Here is a 23,280-nt window from a genome sequence, read left to right on the forward strand (position 1 = left end):
TCACAGAAAAAAGTTGGTGCCCTCTGTTGGAGCAGTGCAGGGGGCACCAGTTTCCTGACGAACTTGCGACACAATTCATGAATTTGGAGCATCATGCACACTTCACAGACAAACTGGACATAGTGGAGTTTGCCCTGTTTTTCATAAAAGTGGACCTCTGACCTATGTTCCCCTGACCTCAGTTTCTAAATGGTGAAAAGACATGGAGCTGGTGCATCTGCAGTCATCTCCTCAGCTAAAGAAGAAGGCTCGGACCTGCATCTATCATACATTAATATAAAAGAAGGAATGTTTTTTGATACATTAAGTGAAATATTGTTTATTGAATACCAAAAATACTTGCATTTTCATTGCCTTTCATACAAACTCTGATGTTTTCAATCAGTCAGGACTGAGAGCAGGTGTTATCTGAAGATTGTCTCTTAGCAGATTGTGAGACTGCAGCCTCAATAAATGTCACAAACTTCATTTTATTATGCCTACATCTGAACAGTCGCTTCCAAAGATAACTCTTTATATAGCACATATCTGATGAGTTCTTCTATTCATTGATAATGTGGAAGATGATTGCAAAATCAATGTGTCATTAATTGTGCCTCATAAATAAACTTAGAAGAGCACAACTTTTGCCCTCAACAAGAAATCCCAAAACGTCACGGAGTTACGTCCACAACCAGAATACTCCACAATTACCAATGTGCGTCATGTTATTCGCAATTAGAGGATGATATATGGAGCAGAAAGAGCTAAAAGAGGAGGGTTGGGGATGTCTTGAAATGCTCTCCTGTAGACTTGTGACATCATCTGACTGCTTATAAAGTCTGGGAGGGTTCAGTATTTCCATTATGGTACAGAGGCACAGAGCAGTCTAGTCAGCACAGAAGAGAGAGACGATTCAAGAGTATCACTTGCATTTCTGCTATTGAATGGACTTAAGTTCCTAAACTAATCAATGATGATTGGACTAAGAGTTCAGATGGCTTGTCTGATGCTCCTTGCTTTCAGCTGCTGTGGGATGTGCACAGGTAATGTACTGCCTAGCTACTCATGCTTGTTTATATGAATTAGGATATTAGTTATGTTGTTCTTACATTTTCTAGATTTTGTCTTATTTATTTGCTATATCTGAATCCATGAAAGATTATTAGAGCAACACAAAATCAGCCTGTTGTTAACTATAGAATGGAGATGAGATTGCGTTCCTTTGCTTTTAATGCTGTGTATTTTACTTATATTGTGTTTTCTATATTTTAGTGTTGTTATTGTCAGCCTTAAGATAATGCTATTGGAAGGGTTGTTATAGATATCATATTTGCATTGTTCATAAGTGTAGTTATAGCGATCATATCTGCATTGATCAGATCATGTGTATAGCCTTTTTTCAAACATTACTAAACATTAGAAAAGATCATCGGCAGAGGCAGTTGTATCTGTCATGACCTGGAAAGTGGCTGAAGAAAACTATTTTAAAGCAAACTTCAGTTTGGTTAGTTGGAAATTTTTTGGCATGCCAAAGTATTTTGGCTGGAGTATAAAATATCCCCCCAAAAAATAAGGACAACGTGAGTATCAGTGGGTGCTCTTTTTTATAGCTACAGTTCTAATGATTATCTACTAGTGAAATTGGAGCGGTAATGATATGTTTTTATCAGGGACAAGGATTACTGGTCCCATCATTCAGTTAATACAATGTTCATGCCGCTGACCTTCAGGGTATCCACTGAGAAAGTATAAATCTTTTTCTTGTCTACACAATAGTAAAAATGACATCTTATATCAGGGTCACACAGGCTATTTCGGACAGGAGATTGCTATTTTATAAAGTAATAAGATAGATATATAACAGAAGAGTAAATGATGCTCATTCGCATCACAACATTGCTCTTCTGCATTCTCTCAGTTAGTCATTTAGTAGTAATATTCCCTATTGTTTATCTGACCTTGTGCTAGAAAACAGAACCGACCCAGTACTCTTCTATGATCAATGATATTCATATGAACCTATCAAAGCGACATTGTTTGCAGTTATTGTGTTATGAATACCAGTAGAAAAGGTTCTTTTTGTTGGTATAAAAGATTTAACACACCCTCTTTTTAGAGATTACAAGAGAGATTATCACAGTTTTGAAAATCTTTAAGAAGCTGCCTGACAAATACTTTGTGTAGTTTTTACATTACTACATTGACAGCAAATTTACTCCTCTGGTAGAAAAATGGTTAATATTCCCAGCTCAGTCTAGATAGAATTCTGTGTGCCTTTATGAAATCAGTCAAGCACATTAGTTGATAGATCTGTATTAAGGAGAGTACTGTGAATGCTTACCTTATCTATTGAGTGCTCTTTCTAATATGAATAAGTATAAAGTGCTCTCTCACTAATAAAGGAGAAACTGGGAGCTTCTTTATTTATATATTTATATGCCTTGTATACTGATATAGAACTGTGCTAATTTCAGACTGTCTTTATTTCATTGTCTTAGAATAATTGGCATTACTGTCACCAACTTTTAAGAGATAAGTGATAGTTGATAGTTGATATGGAGTTAATTGTAACATAAATACATTACTGCTAAAAAAAACCATGTGAACACACAGACATACTGCATACATGAACACACAGACACACATTGGCATCACATGAACTGTATACAAACATGCACATATGTATAACGTTACCTGTACACACAGAACACACATATGTATCACATCATGTATATGCACAGAACACACACATATGTATCACATCGTCTGTACACACAGAACGCACATGCACATATGTATCACATCACCTGTACACAAACAACACACATGCACATATGTATCACATCATGTATACACACAGAACACACACATATGGATCAAATCAACTGTACACATAGAACACACATGCACATATGTATCACATCACCTGTACACATGGAACACATATGCACATATGTATCACATCATGTATACACACAGAACACACACATACACATGTATCACATCGTCTGTACACACAGAACACACATGCACATATGTATCACATCACCTCTACACACAGAAAACACATGAACATATGTATCACATCATGTATACACACAGAACACACACATACACATATGTATCACATCACCTGTAGACACAGAACACACATGCACATATGTATCACATCACGTATACACACAGAACACACATGCACATATGTATCACATCACCTGTAGACATAGAACACACATGCACATATGTATCACATTGCCTGTACACACATATATGCATGTGTGTGTTCTGTGTGTACAACTGATGAACTGGTGATAAATATATGTCTTGTATCACATTAGCTGTACACATAGGACACACGCATGCACATATATGTTAATTGAGACTTTCCGAAATGAAATTATTAATATTAATACTTTAAAATACTCATACTAACATAAGTATTCGCTAATATAGTTTAGCCTTCATCGCTATGTATAAGTTTTAAATACATAGAACTAGCAAGAATATCTACCGGCTAAGTAGTATTTATGCTGTACTCCTTACATATGGTTTTCTGATATATTGTAAGAATTAGACAAGACTTCATAAAACGAATAAAACGGCTAAACATAAGATTTTAATTCACATGATTATTACATGGATTTTCTAATTGTGATGAGAGTGTGATCCACTTTCTGTGACAGGTACTATAAATATACATTAGTGGACATTACTTTTCAGTAAGAAGAAGCTTTGACTCATATTATACCAAATTACATATTTATCATTGTAACCCTTTTCCCAAAAAAACCTGAATGTGTGCATACATTATAAATCATACAACTTTATTTAATATTTCAATTTCCTGGAATAATAGCCGATACACAAGTTCCCAAATGTGAAGACATATTCTTTGGCTCTTTATTTTCTAGTGGTTTGAAATATGATGTGTATGTGATATGTATACTGAGGTGAGATATGAAAGCAGCCTCCAACATCCCATCAATAACTACAGCCACATTTCTATATATTTATTTATTTTTATATAGATTCTGAAGAAGAGATGAAAGCATTAGAAGCAGATGTACTCAGCAATATGTACTCATCAAAGGTGTGTATTGCCTTATTGAAGCGATCATGTTGAAATGAATGGCGCCATTTCCAAAACTATAGATATATGGCCTGAAACAAATTATAGGAGCTCATAGTCTGGGAGAATAAAACCTTGAAAGAAGCTATCACTTAAGTTTCCTCTATTACTAATGGGGGGGAAGCATTCCTTTAATCTTAGATGTACTTCCACCCTTGTGTTCTCTCACCTAAGCAGCTTCATGACTACAACCCTATCATAAGACTTAGTGCACATGAAGAATGTGCTGGGAGTTGTGTCTCTATTTATCCAATATTGAATCCATTCATACAGATTTAGCAGAGCTAAGTATATCATTTCCCTTTTTGACGCTGCATCACTTGTGCCTTGGCATTAGTCACAGTGTAATAAAGCAGGTTTTCCAAAATGCTTTGTTGCCCCAGATTAGTTGAATTGAGTCAAGTAACAAAATTTGCTATGCTACGTCTGAGAAGTCAGCTCTGCTATGTCTTTTATCATGACCCATACCAGGCTCTTTTACTTGCTGCTTGAAATGCGCATTTTCACTGTTTAATAATAATTAATTTTATGTAATGAAAACATTAGACACAAGAGAAAAATGATCCATTGACATGAATGTGAATAATATATGTTAAGACATCACATTCTGATGTCAGAACCTGACACTTAAAGAAAAGTGACACTACATAGGAGCTCCTCATATCTCCAAGCAGAAACTGTTAGTTGCGCATCATCTTATTATTATTTAAAATCCTTCCCAAGACATGAATTAACTCTCATGTAATTTAACTTCTATCTTAAAAATAGCAGCTGTAATGTATTTTAGAGAGATTTGTGCATGGCCTGCTACAAAAAAGGTTAAAAATTGTATGGGGTCATTTATCCTTATCTATTATTTTGCACCTTTGTTGGTGCATTTGAACATTAATACAAAAATTTGCGACCTTTCCACCCAGCAAAGTTTGCCCCAACCTTTTTTTTAGTGTTGTTCCTAATATATCTTTAAAATCTAGATGTAGACATATGAAAGAGTTGTATATTTTTGAGCAATTACAGTAAAACTCAACATTTTTTGTGGAAATAAACTCCAGTCCAGAGCAGATGTTTGTAATAGATTGTTATGGGCATCTCAAGTCACAAAAACCAACAAACTATATCACTCTCTTGTATTAATATGTCCAGTATATTCCTATAATGTTGTCTCTTTTATGGACATTGCATATAATCATTATATTATGGCTACGTGATTTTTTTCTGATAAATGGAAGCTCGCTGTAATGTTTTTAAGAAAAAAACATGTATAACACAGAAAAACACAGAAAACAAGCAGCAAACATTTCATCACTGGGCAGACTGGCAGGGTCCAGAGTCCACACATGGCAAGGTGCAGAGTTGCAAGGCAGGCATGGCAAAAACAGGAGTCCAATCAAGACAGGGTATAGGATTCCAATCAAGACAGGATAAACGATTCCAAGCAAGGCAGGATACAGGAGCCCAGGCAAGGCAGGATACAGGAGTCTAGGCAAGGCAGGATACAGGAGTCTAGGCAAGGCAGGATACAGGAGTCCAGGCAAGGCAGAATACAGGGGTCTAGGCAAGGCAGGATACAGGAGTCTAGGCATGGCATGATACAGGAGTCTAGGCAAGGCAGAATACAGGGGTCTAGGCAAGGCAGGATACAGGAGTCTAGGCATGGCAAAAACAGGAGTCCAAGCAAGGCAGGATACAGGAGTCCAAGCAAGGCAGGATACAGGAGTCCAGGCATGGCAGGATACAGGAGCCCAGGCAAGGCAGGATACAGGAGCCCAGGCATGGCAGGATACAGGGGTCTAGGCAAGGCAGGATACAGGGGTCTAGGCAAGGCAGGATACAGAAGTCTAGGCAAGGCAGGATACAGGAGTCTAGGCAAGGCAGGATACAGGAGTCTAGGCAAGGCAGGATACAGGAGTCCAGGTAAGGCAGGATACAGGAGTCCAGGCAAGGCAGGATACAGGAGTCCAGGCAAGGCAGGATACAGGGGTCTAGGCAAGGCAGGATACAGGAGTCTAGGCAAGGCAGGATACAGGAGTCTAGGCATGGCAAAAACAGGAGTCCAAGCAAGACAGGATACAGGAGTCCAGGCAAGGCAGGATACAGGAGTCCAGGCAAGGCAGGATGCAGGAGTCTAGGCAAGGCAGGATACAGGAGTCCAGGCAAGGCAGGATAAAGGATTCCAAGCAAGGCAGGATACAGGAGCCCAGGCAAGGCAGGATACAGGGGTCTAGGCAAGGCAGGATACAGAGGTCTAGGCAAGGCAGGATACAGGAGTCTAGGAAAGCAGGATACAGCAGTCTAGGAAAGCAGGATACAGGAGTCTAGGAAAGCAGGATACAGGAGTCCAGGCAAGGCAGGATACAGGAGTCCAGGCATGGCAGGATACAGGAGTCCAGGCAAGGCAGGATACAGGAGTCCAGGCAAGGCAGGATACAGGAGTCCAGGCAAGGCAGGATACAGGAGTCCAGGCAAGGCAGGATACAGGAGTCCAGGCAAGGCAGGATAAGGGGTGGCAGTACAGAATCTTGGCCACTACAGGAACATGAAAGTGGATACAGTACTGGGATTTGAACACAGGAGCAGGAGCTAAAAAAATATTGTTTAGAATTGAGGAAACCACACCTATTTTAGCTACCTTGTGAGGTAGCTCTCTTGACATCAGGCATGATCTACAAGAGGCCTTATTACATGATGTGGGATTAAAACCAAACCAGTATATCTATTCCAGAAGGAACAGACTCCCAACTGTAGATAGCGCTGTTTTAATCTGATTGGGTCTCTTCAGTGCAGCATAGGGAACTGGTTTGGATAAGTGAGAGGCATGTGACTACGATCGGGAAGTAAGAGTTCTCCATAATGAAGACTGCCAATTAAGGTAGAATTGAGAAAACATTGAGTGGAGTAGACAATATAGTTAGCAATAGTCAAAAGTACTGTAAATATTACTAAAAACATCTGGAACCATTTGAGGAACTGCATTGTGAATTTTATACCGGTATGCAAAAAATAAATAGAAAAAAAAACATCTAAAAACAGCTGATCTAGTGAACATTGAATAGTAGTGATCTAGAAACCAATGAAGAATTTATACAGAAAGTATATTGAAAATATACTTTTCCTTACACCATTTCAATTATTTGCTGAAAGTGGACAACCCCTTTAAGATCATTTTTTGAACAAACCAATGAATCACATACAAGGGAAATCAAAATACCCACATATCTCTTACATCACACAACACCAGGGAGAGATTAGAGACCTGAAAAAAAATGACCACAGGGGTGATAGTGTGAGAGATATCATATTTCTCTCTAGACGCCATTTTTGTCCACCCATCTTGTCTTAACTAGGAGTCCACTTTCAGCCATGTCATGATTCAAACCTCAATTTGTGTACTCTGTTTGCTTGTCTGCCTGCTTCTTCTTGACTCTTGTTGTCCTTCAGCCTGTTTTCTTCTTCTTATCTTATTTTGGTTACTAAGGAGCCATTATGTAGCTGGGATAATATAAACATTCTGTTTTTATGAGAACAAGGCCTTTGGAAAAAAGGTGCATAGTTCATGAACAATTTGGGAAAATGTCTTAAAGGGGAGATTTTGGTACATTCAGGCTAAACTATAACATTTCAGTATTTTATCAGCTTTCACACCCTCTGCAAGGTTTTTTCTGTTCTGATATACATGATTAAAATTTGGCCATCACCTTACAACTGTAAAAGGTCAGTTTGAACCCTAGATAAAGATCTTTAACAAGTTTTCATCCCCTCATTGCCACAGATCTCTAAGGATGTAACTCCAAACTCTTTCCCTTTTCAAGGTTATAAAGGACATTGTCATTAAACCCCTTACGTACCAATTATAACTATCCATCTCCAATAAAGAATAAATGATTAGTCTAAATATTTGAAGATGTTACATTTCCACTTACACACAGAGATGTAATAGATGCTTACACTTAACCAATTTCTGAAGACTACTTTGTTTGTATGGTTGATCATATTGCTAATACTCTACAGTGATAACAAGTCATAGAACACTATATACAGGACATATTTGATTTCCAGCACTAAGCAGCTATCAAGATTAATTCTTGTAATCCTTTAGATCATAACTAAGCTCCTGGAAAAAGCATTTTATACAGTGGTAATAAAAATCCTGCTACAGAGAAATAAATGGAGATATTTAACAAAAGAGTTTCAGATGATGGCAATAAAAGGCAAATAGCTTTTACCACCTATCGCTCTATCCATGGTGGTATTCAGATGGCACTGTATGAGCAGACACAACAACCATCAATCACTCAGCTCCATTATTCACTTATCTTTACTGTACAGCATAGAACATATATTTTTCCTCAGGCTTGCTATAAACTGCTCAGTGTCAGTGAAAAGGCACAAGTTTTCAATGTAATGGATGAATAGTTTGGGACTGATAAGAGACAAACATTTGATATATTTTAAATATCTGAATTAATTCATTGCAAAATGTAGTTTTTCTTTCCTTAACCTGTAAATGACTTATAGAAGTAAAATTAACTTTAACCCAAAAAATCATAACCATAGGCGTCATCCGACAATATAAACAAAAAAATTGTAGTAGAATCTGTAAAATATAATAATAGTTTTCATTGAAAAAAATAAATAAATCTTCTATAAAGTTACTTACTGGACTTCCTTAACCCTATACTTCCCAAATGGATGCCAACCACATTTGGTTTTTCCATTATCTAAATAGTTTATAGTCTTACACTAGTTAAGATCTTTCTAATGAGAAAGAGTAGTTAAATAAAGTAGATAGATACAAAGTAAAACTATTGTTGCCTGTACATGTAAAACAGGGGTAACAGCTAGAGCCAATGCTAAGGGGGCCCACGGTATTGGGGGGCCCAGCCACAACCTGCCACAATAAAAAGTGAGGCAGGTGCATGATTATATGCATATCCTGCTGCAGTTGTGTATATGCTGGATGTGTGTATGTATGCTGTATATGCAGTATGTGAGTATATTACGTGTTTATACTGTAAGTCCAAGTATATTTTCTATACATGTACATATAATGTGTATTTACTATTCTATTTACTATACTGTTTGTGTGCAAATTTGATTTGTATATACTGTATCTCTGTATAAATGTATGTATGTGTACATAGTGTGTGTATACACTGTATGAGTGTGTGCATACTGTATGTACGAGTGTATAAATCATACATTTATGAGGGCTCCCACATGGATTGTGAGTCCTCACAGGCAGGATCCTCCTGCCACTGGGCATCTGATCATTGCAGTCTTGTATTTGCACTTGCATTTGTTCTTATCTTAATGTAATGTCTGCGAATCCCTTATTGATTGTACAACATAAATGTGTGTATGTGTATAGAACATTATGTGTGTGTATATAAGTACTGAATATAAATATAACTGTTTACAAACAGTTAAAGACACTATACTGGCTCTAAAATATTTGCAGTACTTTACATGGTGTACAAACGGCTATCTGCAGCCCAGCCCTGTCCAGCAAAAGTTACTGGTGTGATGGACGGCTGTCTAGTCCCATTAAACCTCTACTATTCTCCTTATACATTTACCTATTGCTGATTGTTATTGCCTTGCTATTCTGTGTATCCGACCTCTACTACGTTACTTAAACTCTTTATAGTGATTTGTTTATCTACCTCTGCCGCCTTTTTTTGCCTGGTTTTGTCTGGCTCTGCTTGTCTGTTTATATATCTGTTGCTTGTCTCTCAGTGTCATGTATGTTCTAGTGTGTCCCCACTTTCCCTGTCTCTGTTTTGTCTCATTGCCTTGACGCACTACTGTGTACCATTGTGATCACTGATCTGTCTCTGATTTCCTGTCCGCTCCAGCATCCAGAAGTTGCCAGATGAAGTTTCCCCTGTAACCTTTCAGGGTCTCTCAGGGTGCATCAGTTAGTTTCCTGAAATCAAGTTAACCCTTATCAGTTGCTAGCCCGCATGGACGTTGCAGGGCGAGTTAGCAATCGCTGACCCAGTCTTATAGCTTGTGACAAGTCTAGTTGTGGTTGTGCTTTTTTCTGGACAAGTATGTGACAGAAAAAAACAGCCCTAAAACTAGGATTATTTCAGATTTTGCTGTTGAACCACATGGAGGGCCCAGCAGGTGTAGTGTCCAATATACAGAGCTGTTTGTATGGCCAAGCAGACCTGGTATCTGATTTAACCAACCAAGTCAATGCTCTTTCCCATTGTCAGGTTAAACTTACTGCTGTAAAGTTGCTGCTACATAGTGGAAGGTAAAAATGTTCCTGGATCATTTCATGAGTGACTGAGGGAAATTCGATTTTGAGTTGTGCTGTTTTTCTGTATAAATGTTCTTGCCTCTCAGGCTCAGGTGGTGGGAGCAGTTATTTTTGTATTACAGGGAGACCCTGAGAGCTGCGCCCTGAAAATTCCTCTTGGAGTGGAGGAATGGTTATCCCTGGGTAGATTTTTTCATTCCTTGGGATCCATTTATGCTGAGTTCTTTAGAATTAACTATAGCTCTAGCAGTCTGTATTGGCTGCAGACTGAGTGATAGACGCAAGGCTAGAACAAACTCTGATTTATCTTTTGTGTTGCCCTTTTTCATTCTAAAAAATCTGTCCCTCCTTTTACTGTCCCTGAACCAGAACCTATGGAACTGGTATGCATGGATGCTAATGCTAGGAAGGAATATTGTTTAAACAATTCCTCGTGTCTCTACTGTGGAAAGTCTGATCATTTGTTTCAGAACTGCCCCACCAGACCTAGGTACCTCCTGTGTCTGATCCTAAGGTTCTAATGCCTTGATAGATTCTGGGTCTGTCACCAATTTTGTTGATTTTGTATTTGTCTCGGCTTTAGGTCGGAACTTGGTTAAAATAGATCCTCCATAGCTTGCTCCTGAGCAGAGTTGACTTAGTATATTTATGATTGTGCTTATGTTTTTGATGAAGAGTCTGTAGACTCATAACCCTTGCATGGGACTGTCAACTTTCTTTGGGTCTAAGCTTCGCAAGAAAGGGAGTTTCAGTTTATCTCACCCAGTGCATGAGGCTATGTGAGTTAATGCTCATGTCAATATCTCTGAGAATTCCCCTAAAAATATCTTGTCCTTTGATAATGTGTTGGTTACCATAGAGCATTACCTTGCTACATTGCTAATTGTCAAGAAATGGCACTCAGAAAAACTCCTGTTGATAGATTGTTTGTATGGGGTGATGGGGTGCTAGCAGATACCATGGTGTTGCTGATACCAAGTGTCTTTTGGCTAGGAATTATTAGTGGCCCTCATTGGGACAGGATGTTTGTGATTTTGTAGCTGCATGTAAGGTAGAAGCCAACTCTAACACAACTCCCCTCAATCTGGACCATTCTCTTCTTTCAAAACCTGCAAGAAATATTGAGGGTCCAATGGCACCTCTTTAAAGGGGGAGGGTACTGTAACATCCATGCCAATGTCCTTCTTAGGTGTCTTATATTTTCCTTTGTGTTTTGTGTGTGTGTGATATGTGGCTGAGATTGCTGTTATGTTATGATTAAGCCACACCCATTTCTCTGCAGTTCAGCCCTGTCCAGCAACGGTTACTAGAGTGATGGATGGCTGATCCAGTGAGTTGATTCAGTACCTTTGCCGCCATCTCGGTTTTGACCCGGTTCTATTTGACTCTGCTTGTCTGTCTGTATCTGTTATTTGTCCCTCAGTTAAGTGTATCTTCTAGAGTGTCAACACTTTCCTTGTTGTGTCTTATTCCATTGATGCATTACTGTGTCTTAGTGATAAAACTGGTGTGTCTCTGATTTACTGTTACCTGTCCGTTCCACCATTCAGCAGCTGCCAAAGTAAGTTGTCCCTGTCACCTTGCTGGGTCTCTTAGGGTCTATTAGTTAGGTTCCTATTAGTGGGTTTGCCCTTTTTAGGGTGGCTTATCTGCTTACGGCAGTAGACTGTAGGGTGAGTTTGCCACCACTTACACATTCTCACAGCTTCCTCGAAGTCTGGTTGTGGTTGGGCTGTTTGCTAGGCAGTTAAGTGAGTAGAGATGAGCGAGCACTAAAATGCTCGAGTGCTCGTTACTCGAGTCAAACTTTTTCCGATGCTTGAGTGCTCGTTTTGAATAACGAACCCCATTGAAGTCAATGGGAGACTCGAGCATTTTTCAAGGGGACCAAGGCTCTGCACAGGGAAGCTTGGCCAAACACCTGGGATCCTCAGAAAAGGATGGAAACACCACGGAAATGGACAGGAAACAGCAGGGGCAGCATGCATGGATGCCTCTGAGGCTGCCTAATCGCACCATTATGCCAAAATTATGGGCAACAGCATTGCGATGACAGAGTGACCGAGTGAGGTGAGATAGCATCTAAAACACCCAATAATTGACCCTGACACTATAGAGGATGGCATGTGGAGGCAGCGGCAGCAGCGGCAGGGTAGAGAGTGGCATGGCGACATACCCAAATGGACTCAGGCTTCAAACCAATTAAAAAAATTCCTTTTGGCGAGGATAACGTGTAGCACTGTACGTATCAGTATTTGGCCTGGTTATGTCAGCAGTGAAACAAAGGAGGTGAGCAAGAAGCGCTGAAATGATTTCCTATGTGAACAAAAGGTTGACGGTATATTTAGTCGATAACACAGCATGGTGGCAACATAGTGACCAAGTTCCACAACATATCTGGTGAAACACCGGAAAAATGAGCCTGACACAGCTCATTTGCTAAGGGGACGACATGTGGAGGCAGCTATGGAGACGACTTTTGGAGGCAGCTATGGAGACGGCGTGTGGAGGCAGCTATGGAGACGGCGTGTGGAGGCAGCTATGGAAACGGCGTGTGGAGGCAGCTATGGAGACGGCGTGTGGAGGCAGCTATGGAGACGGCGTGTGGAGGCAGCTATGGAGACGGCGTGTGGAGGCAGCTATCGATACAACAGGTGGAGGCTGCTATGGAGACGGCGTGTGGAGGCATGTGGGGGGGGGGGACACGCACTCAGTCATACAGCAAAAACACCAGAAAATCACAGCTGGTAAAACACCCGAAAGTGTAGCCTGACACAGCTCGTTTCTAAGGGGACGATGTGCTGTATTTCCACTTGCGCTCCAGCGTCTGGGGTATAGACAGTTGAACGCTGCGCATGAAGGCATTCGTGGATGATGTGGGGGATCGTGGAGGCAAAATGGACAGGAAACAGCAGGGGCAGCATGCATGGATGCCTCTGAGGTTGCCTAATCGCACCATTATGCCAAAATTATGGACAACAGCATGGGAATGACAGAGTGACCAAGTGATGCGAGATAGCATCCAAAACACCCAATAATTGACCCTGACACTATAGGGGATGGCATGCTGAGGCAGCGGCAGCAGCGCAGGCTATGGTCCCCGCATATCAACTCCGACTGAGGCTGCTATGGAGACAATTAAATTTGGATAGTGCCTGCATGTGGCAGTCTAAAAAAGTTTTCAAAACAGAGGAGCGGGTAGGTGGCCCTCCAGAAAAATTAAATAGATCGAGTGTCTGTATGTGGCAGTCCAAAAAAGTTTTCAAAACAGAGGAGCGGGTAGGTGGCCTTGTGTGATCATTTAGGACAATGGTATGGTCAGCTACGTACTCCCTCACCATCTTTCTGTAAAGATCAACTGCCGAGACTGGGGACAGGACAAGATCAGCTGCCGAGACTGGGGACAGGTGACAGTGTTTGCTGAGGTGACATAAAACTGGCAATGGCCTTGTAAAGCGTACCCTTGCCAGTGCTGGACAAGCTGCCTGCTCGCCTACTCTCCCTCGCTACTTGTCCCGCAGAAGTATGCCCTCTGCCGCTAGCGCTGCCAGAAGGGTAATACTGTTTCAGCTTGTGCACCAGGGCCTGCTGGTATTCATGCGTTCTCACACTCCTTTCCTCTACAGGGATGAGAGTGGAAAGATTTTGCTTGTACCGTGGGTCCAGGAGAGTGAATCCCCAGTAATCGGTGCTGGAGTAAATTCTTTTAACGCAAGGGTCACGGGATAGGCAGCCTGGCATGAAATCTGCCATATGCGCCAGAGTCCCAACGTGCAGGAATTCACTCCCCTCACTGGCCTGACTCTCCATTTCCTCCTCCTCCTCCAACTCCTCTTCTTCTGCCCATACTCGCTGAACAGTTAAGGACTGGCAATGGTCCCCTCTTCTGTCTCGCCAACATTCTCCTCCTCTTTCTCCTCATCCTCCTCCACCTCCTCCGATACGAGCTGAGAAACAGACCGGAGGGTGCTTTGGCTATCAACAAGGGAATCTTCTTCCCCCGTCTCTTGTGACGAGCGCAAAGCTTCTGACTTCATTCTGACCTAAGAGTTTTTCAACAGGCCAAGCAGCGGGATGGTGAGGCTGATGATGGCGGCATCACCACTGACAATCTGTGTTGACTCTTCAAAGTTACTCAGCATATGACAGATATCAGACATCCACGTTCACTCCTCATTGTAGACTTGAGGAAGCTGACTGACCTGACTACCAGTTCTGGTGGAAGTTGACATCTGGCAGTCTACAATTGCCCTGCACTGCTGGTAAACTCTGGATAACATGGTTAATGTTGAATTCCACCTCGTGGGCATGTCGCACAACAGTCGGTGAGTGGGCAGTTGGAGGCTTGGAGGCTTCATGAGCAAATCAGACAGATTGGGGTATGTCTTGAGGAACCGCTGAACTATGAGCTTTAACACATGGAGGATTGTGGAGGCGAAGGTGTGGTTTTCGTGAGGGAGGTGTTTGTGCCGGGGTCCTGCGCAGGGGGCTGACTAGCGGAGGCAGCAAATGACACAGGGGAAGGAGCAGTGGTGGGCCTGGTCGGAGGTGAACGGCCTTGGTTCCATTGAGTGGGTTGTTTAGCATTCATATGCCTGCGCATACTGGTGGTGGTTAAGCTAGTAGTGGTGGAACCCCTGCTGATCCTGGTGTGGCACAGGTTGCACACCACAGTCTGTCGGTCATCCGCTGTTTCTTTAAAGAACCTACAGACTTCAGAAAATCTAGCCCTCGCCACGGGAGCTTCACTACGTGAAATATTTGGCGCTGATGCACCAGCTCTGGCCCTGCCTCTCCGTCTGGCCCCACCACTGCCTCTTCCAACCTGTTCTCATATAGGACTCGCCTCCGTCTCACAAGCACTGTGTTCACCCGGCCTATCAACCCAGCTTGGGTCTGTCACCTCATCATCCTCCGATCCCTCAGTCTGCTCCCTGCCCTGACAACAACTTCCCCACTGTCTGACAACCGTGTCTCCTCATCGTCCGACACCTCTTTACACACTTCTTCCACTACGTCAAGAAGGTCATCATGACCCACAGACTGCGACCGGTGGAAAACCTGGGCATCGGGAAAGAGCTCAGCAGCAACCTGACAAGTGTTTTGTGACAGAAAACAGTTCCTCAGAGTATGCTGGCTCAAATGCCAAATTTTCCTGGGAGGGGGCAGACTGGGGGGAAGGAGGTTGATGTGGAGGAGCTGGAGGAGTGCTCACTTGGGTAACATGGGTAGACTGCGTGGAAGACTGACTGGTGGACAAATGGCTAGAAGCATTGTCTGCATCTGCAATCCATGACATCACCTGTTTGCACTGTTCTGGCCTCAACAGTGCTCTACCATGAGTCCCAGTAACTTGAGACATGAAGCTAGGGAGTGTAGCTATGCAGCCTTCCTCTGCTCCCTCATCAGCAGGTGGTGTCTCACCCCGCTCAGGACCACGGCCTCTGACCCCTGCAGTAATTGGACGCCCACGCCCTCGTCCTCTACCCCTTGCAATTGGGTTCAACATTTTCAAAATTATCTATTATATAGACAAAACAGAAATATAAACTGCACATTTTTTTTGTGTTTTTTTTTTGTGTGCAGAAGAAATCAGACAGCAACCACAGAAGATGATTGCTATGGCTAGTTTCTAACCTACACTGACAGCACATAAAAGGATTTTGTGCTGTGACTGAGTGTGTCACTTTAACTTTTGAAAAACACTAATGTAGCCCTAACAAGGGCTGTTGGGTTCTTGGACAATCACTCCTGCCTAACAGTAAGGTTCTTGGAGAATCACTCCTGTCTAACAGTAATCTACTAGAACATCCTAACGCTATCCGTGACCAGCAGCAGCTCTCTGCCTAACGGAATCCAGACAGACAATGATCCGAGCAGCGCGGGCAGAGGTTAGTCTATTCCAGGGTCACCTGATCAGGCCAGCCAACCACTGCTGCCGCAAGATGACATTTTCTTGAGCGGGCTAAATACTTGTCCGAGCACCGAGCAGTTGCAAGTATGCTAATGCTCGAACAAGTATGCTCGCTCATCTCTAGTAATGAGGAATAAATGTTATAGGGATTTATATTCTGGGAAGTAATTTTTATAGAAAAGGTAATGTATGTCATTGGGAGCTATACATATTAATGACTCATCAACAGAGTAGGTCACCAATATATGATTAGGTTTTGCAGGACTTCCAGCTGCACAGTGCACATTCACTAAAATGTTTTGTTGGTGGAGCTATAAAAATAGAAATTAAATGCATTAGACATTAGAGATCATTCAAGATTTCCTTATCTGGAAATGATCAAATTTTTTGTAAGATTCAATTGGGGCCCAAATCTATTCGGTCTGAGACAATTGTCTTGGAAATAGGTATATAACACCTTCTAGTTCTCTAAAGAATGGAAAATAACAGAAAACACCATAGTCCATTAAAATCAAAGGACATTTTAAGGGATCTATTAGGTTCTTATCATATATAGAAGATGTGTCTGATATAAATAAGAAAAAATTCAGATTTCATTTAGTGCCTGAATATTGCCAGATTCGTATTAATGTCAAGAAATGACAAATAGATTTCCTCATCTCTACTTGCCATGTGTTCAAAATAAATAAAAAGAAAAAAAGTATGTTTATATGTTTATGCTCACAATAATTTACATATTCTTAACTGTAGGTGAATAAAGCACGGCTTCCATACTGGAAAATGACTCTTCTCAATGTATGCAAACTTGTAAACAATTTTAACACCCAAACGGAGGAAACAGGAGAGACTGGAGAAGAAGATCTCATGGTCAGAAAACAATATCCAACATCACTGGATGGCTTGAACTTGGAAGCAATGTTGACAGCAATTCAACTTCAAAAAATTTGCCAAAGCATGGTCTTTCAACATTCAGAGGTATGAGGCATTGAAGTTTCATATGCCATTCTTGATAAACTGTGGGCCGGAGTAAGATGTTCCATATTTATGACTAGCATAATGGTGTTTTACAAAATATAGGAAATATATATGTTCAGCAAAAGAACAAGGATAACAGTGGTAGCATTGAATTTAGTCTGTAATTGATGTATATATTGTAAGATTGGGTATTTTCAGCCTGAGTCCATCATAAATCTGACATATAATCTATCTACTCATCCCAATCTTCTTTGTGTTACAGATAGCTAATAGGGAGGAGGAGGTTGTACATGGGAGATCAGAAAATGGACAGATAAGAAAGAATCCAATTTTTATGAAGGATATGTAACAAAGGCTGTAAATAGTGAGTTAAACTTGTGGGAGAGATTGAATTAAAATATATTTGTATAGAAAGTGGAGAGAACTTACTCAGGATCTGTCATCAGAAAGGATAGGAGGTTTATCATGGGCTGTAGAAGAGGAAATCAGTATAGTAATGAAGTTTTATTTATACATATAGGCTGGTGGATCCAATAGTACAGTGGACAAATACCATGCACAGTTTTAATGACTGAGACTTTTCTGTCATAGAAACAACAAACTTAAGAGCAGGTTGAAAACTGAATATCCACAAGGTCTGAAAATGAATTATGAACCAAAGATTGCTGCCATCAACCTATATAATTCCAGGAAACCACTTGAATATGTAAAGAATATTTTCAATGTCAAAGGTCTTCATAGCCTTTAAGAAAGAAATTGATATGAATACTTTAATTCCTAGATAAACTGCAGCTACCAAGGTTGTCAGGTGTCCCTTGCCTTTCTTATTTTATTCCTTATTTAAAAAAAAAAAACATCATATTTTTCATGATATAAGTATTCAAATATCAAAATATCGAAATATCTGATACTATTATACTATGGGTAGATGGAAAAGAATCTACTAAGATTTCAGACTTATTTTATTCTTTAGAAATATTAACTTAGTGATCTATATGGCCAAAATGCCTCCTGGCCATTGATAGAGTGAAAAATATCCAGGCTAAAATGTCAGGGAGCAATTGAGAAAAGTGGGCAAAGAAACAAGAGACATGGAAAGTGAAAACATGATGAAGAAGAAAAGCATGAGCAGTGACTTTGAAGAGAACGGAAATTACTGACTATTATGGGAGAGTACTATAGTTAATGCTATATCTGGAGGAGATATTGCTCCAACTTGTAAAACATAGAACCATAGTAAAGTTGTGTATTTCCAAAAGCAAATAGTTTATTGTTGAAAAGTTCACATCTCTTCTTACCTCTCAATACATAAAGTGTTTGGCTACATTTTGTTACTCCACATATTTGCACTGATTAAGAGTGAACTGGAGTTGAAACTGAGAAACTCTTTTTTTGCAGAAGAAGTCCAATTTTATAAATGACAAAACCCATTGTGTAATTATGATTCATACCAGTACATCCAAAATTTTGTTATGAAATGCTTTTTTTTCGTAATCATACCAATTTAAGTTAAGAAGTAAGAACCCTACACACTCTACTGTGAGTTACAACTATTTCTTATAATTTCTGAAACATGGTTTCAAAGAAAGTTCTAATAAAACTTCACATACTGAGTATTAAAAAATGGTTTTGATAGCAAAAGTTTTCCTTAAAGGGGTATTCCCATGAAGAAAAGATTCCTAAATATACGCAGGATAAAATTACACATTCTCTAATTCCCTGTTATTTACAAAAATACAGCATTTCATAGATTCCAACCTATTTCTATCCTTCCATCAAATCTTCTTACTATGACCAGATTCTTCTCATGAATAGCTTTTCTTGTCTGCACACTGCAGTGCTCTCATACTCCTGCACTTCCCGCTTACATTACAAGACCAGCTTAGGAGCAGGCACTTCCTGCCGACAAGCAGCAGTGTGCAGAGAGATTTACTCTACAAACTACTTGCAGATAAGGTCATTATAGCAAAGCTGGCTATGTGTTTTATTGATTAGGTGAGGGAGACGTGCTAACTCTATTTATGAGGTTAATTAGCAGAGCTGAGAGTGTGATTGTGTTTTATATTCATCTCATGGATCTCATCATCTCTCATCTCTGATTTGTCTCATCTCAGTTTTTCTTTGTGTCAGATACTAGTAGAATGTTAAGAAGCTAAATAAAAGTGTAGCTAAACCCTGAGCCCTGATAATCTAAGGACAATGTCAGCGCACAGCATCTCTTATCTCTTTCATAAGCAAACCCTTTTAAAGGACATCTACCATCAGATAATATATATATATATATATATATATATATATATATATATATATATATATACTCTGATATATATATATATATATATATATATATATATATATATATAGTTGTCTTCTCTTGATGATTAACCCCTTACCGTGTGACGTATCTGCACGTCACTTGTTGGAATATCGCAGCAAACACCAACCGTTAACACCCAAAGTTGGTGCTAGTTGGTGTTAATCCTTTAAGTGCCTCTGGTAAAGTTGCTGGAGGCATTTAAATCTCGGTTGTGCATGGGCGCTGCCATACTGGATGTGATCGTTGCCCCCTGTGAAGTCATCAAGGGCAAAGTTTGGTTACCATGACAGCCTTGGGTCATACAAAAGACCTGATTTTAACTCTTGAATTACAAAGTGCAATTTGCACATTTTAATAAATGATGTGCAAAATCTCATATACTGCCATATTGTAGTATGGCAGTTTATGGTAGGATCTATCAGACATCCTAGGGTTAAAGGACCCCAGGGGGTATGAAAAATAAGTTAAAATAATAAAAAAAAAAACATGTTTTTTATTTAAATTAAAAAGCCTAAAAAATCAAATCAACCCCCTTTCCCTAGAACTGATATAAATAACAGTAAAAAAGATTTGTACCAAATCTTTGTCCCAAAATTTCCAATCTATCAATATATAATAACAGTTTTTCCGGCATTTAGCTAGGTAGCAGAAAATAAAGTCGAATATGCCACCTTTTTGCCATTTTGAAAAATATAAAAAATGTAATAAAAGGGGATCAAAATGCTAAACACTCCTTAAAATGATAGCATTGAAAACATCATCAAAAGTCTGAAAAATTTTGAATTTTTTCCCCGCTTCCCAGTACACGACAAAGAATATTAAATGCAGTCATAATGAAGTGCAATTTGTTATGCAGAAAACAAGCCCTCACAGAGCTCTCTACATGGAAAAGGATTTTGATGGTGGGGAGCGAAAAATTAAAACCCCAAAATGGGCCTGGTTGTTAAGGGTTTAAACCATTTTTATTGCTTTCTTGCAGCCAGATTGTTGAAATATAAAGTTGTATTAAAAATTCTAATGATCTGGAGGCACTTAGGCTTACATCACCTCATTGCACCCAGGCTTCCATTGTACAGCCGGCTCAATAGGAATGTCTCAACGTGCATGCGCAAGACTTGCAGACTTCCAGGTGACATCTCCAGTAGTCTCAACAATATCTGTTAAGGATAAAAAAAATATAGGGAGCGTGAATAAATTATCAGCCCATGGAGCCAGGAAAAGCTCCAGAGCCAGGAGGTGATCAGCTGATGTAAGCCTGAGTGCCTCTGACTCATTAGCATTTTTTATATAATATAGTTCCACAATCAGGCTGTGCTAGTAAGTAATAAAAAACTGTTTAATTTACAAGAAAAGTATATCTGATGGTAGATGTCTTTTAAAATGCCCACTTTAAATAACCCCTTTCTTAATCCCCCAGTTCATTATGCCCTCTTTCTGTAGCCATGTGTAACCCAAATCCCCCTCCCTTTCTATAGTTCCCCACCTAATGCTTCCCTCTTGTTGCCTCCATTTCAAGCTGTCCCAGCTTCTGCTCCATTTTCCTTAGTCATCTCATCTAGCATATTGATCAACTGAAAGAGATGGCTTTACTTTTTCTGTTCTCTTATATTTATTTTTTTTATCTGAATTCCCTAATTTACCTAATGACATTTAAATTGTTATTCCTGAGCAAATCCCGCAGCTTGGTGTAAGTATTGTAAGAAAATATATTTATATTCTTTAAAAAGAAAACTTTACCCATAGAAGAAATGTTTATATTTAACTATTATACACTTTTATTACATTTTAAAATAATGCCACAACAGCAAAACAAGTCTAGAACAATCTTGCATAACTATTAGCAGCTATAGATTTACAATTTACCACTGTTGTCGGGCTACACCTGCACTTACAGCTTGAATCAATGGCAAGTTAAGGTTTATCCTTGCAGTTAGAGATATTTATAGCACAAGAGTTCTAAGCTCTTGCTAATGATCAAGTAATATAGGACTCTAAATAAACTTGTGGACAGATCTGTTTTAGTCTGCTGGGTCTCATTAGCATAGATGCATCTGCTAAACTTTGTGTTTTGACAGTTCCACAACCTGATTGGATTGCTGGAAGCTAATATGACTTTGGAAAACATGCGAGCAACTATTATGCAAAGAAAAAGAATTGTCACTCAATTGTCATTTCCCAATTTGTGGGAGACCATTACTATCACTATAGGCATACTACTGTCCAATATAAATAAAGATGGACTTATTTCCTCTCCAATTATAAAAATCTTTGCACAGAATGTTATACTTATTGACATTCACATCACTTGCAATATATCAGACACACAAGATTTGATTGTCAATATAATGAAATCTCTACAACCTCTTTTATTTTTTCTAGATGCTTCAACGGGACCTCCTTGAACCCAGCAGTTCAAACAGTGAAAATGAAGAAATTGTAAAGAGGAAAACCCCTTATATTTTCAAGAGACAGTCCATTGTAAGCAAAGCTAGAAGACCCTACATACTGAAAAGGGGCTCTTATTACTAACAAATTCAATCTGATTCACAAAGATGTGTTTAATTTATAAGTAAATGTGATTTATGGTTATTTTAATTACAATTAAAGTTATATTTGTGCCATAAATAAATTGAAATATAATTGTCATTAATATAAAGTTAATGTGTTTTTATTCATGTTGTTTGTTCAATGTGATTTTTATATACATAAAATTATTTGGACTTTTACATTTTGGAAATAAATACCATTTATCTGCAAAGTCTTCCATAAAGTGAATACTTCCTCTTTAAGTTCAAAATATTGGATTACAACTGGGAAATACTTCAGGGAATAAATCTAAAAAGTAATACTAAAATAGAATTTAGTCCCAGTAAACCCATTCAAAACTGTTAAAAAATACAGTCCTCTTTCAAAATATGTTTCAATGACAAAGTTAATGGATTGCAAACTTTTATAACAGTTTTTTAGATTTTTCAATGTATACAAGATTGAAATGATCAACACACTAAGGAATGAATCTCTTAAGGAACACACCCTTTTTTTTTTTACCATGAACATTGTTTTGTGTAAAAACATTTGTTTACAGGTTTTTAGAAATTACACAGACATGGGGCAGGATTGCCTTGTGCCGGCCCACTCTGGTGGCAACTGCACACTTTCATGCCCACATTGCATGGAGATGGCATAGGCACTTGTGGAAAACTGGAGTTGAGGCACTAATAAATATCCCCCATAGTCTTTTCAGCCATATGTATATATTTGTTAAAAAAAATAGTGCAGCGTGAGTAGGGCTGTATAAGATGCCTTATGATACATGGTGGGGTGACTGTTGTATTAAAACCAGATATTTGCTGTTAAAACCCAAGATGGGTGCAGGTATGGGGGTTAACCTCTTCAATTCCATGGTCATGTGTGACCACAGTACTCGCAGTGCATTATGCACCCACTGAATTGGATTCAAACATCTCATCCATGACCTCATTGGAGGGCAGAAATCTCTTTGTGAAAGCTGAAGCCTCTCTACACCTATCATAGCAGTCATATTACAATCAGCACTAATATAAATTCCCTATTTTGGCCATATTTTGTAATACAGTAATATTGCAGTATATTGAATGAGCATTCAGACCTCCACGTTTGAAGAACCCTACGGGGCCTTCAAAATTTGTGAAAGAATATCCATTAAAAAAGTACCT

The 23,280-nt window shown here is 39.5% G+C and overlaps 1 protein-coding gene across 1 annotated transcript; it reads left to right on the forward strand.

Moving 5' to 3' along the window:
- Nucleotides 1–824: 824 nt before the first annotated feature.
- NTS (neurotensin) lies at nucleotides 825–22,343 on the forward strand. Its single transcript, XM_072146514.1, has 4 exons — nucleotides 825–1,025; nucleotides 4,011–4,072; nucleotides 17,044–17,268; nucleotides 21,965–22,343. Exons 1-4 carry the CDS (start codon nucleotides 953–955, stop codon nucleotides 22,112–22,114), a joined length of 510 nt encoding a protein of 169 aa, XP_072002615.1. The 5' UTR covers nucleotides 825–952; the 3' UTR covers nucleotides 22,115–22,343.
- Nucleotides 22,344–23,280: the final 937 nt, after the last annotated feature.

This window comes from Engystomops pustulosus, chromosome 4, assembly GCF_040894005.1.
Source record: "Engystomops pustulosus chromosome 4, aEngPut4.maternal, whole genome shotgun sequence".
NCBI lineage: Eukaryota > Metazoa > Chordata > Amphibia > Anura > Leptodactylidae > Engystomops > Engystomops pustulosus.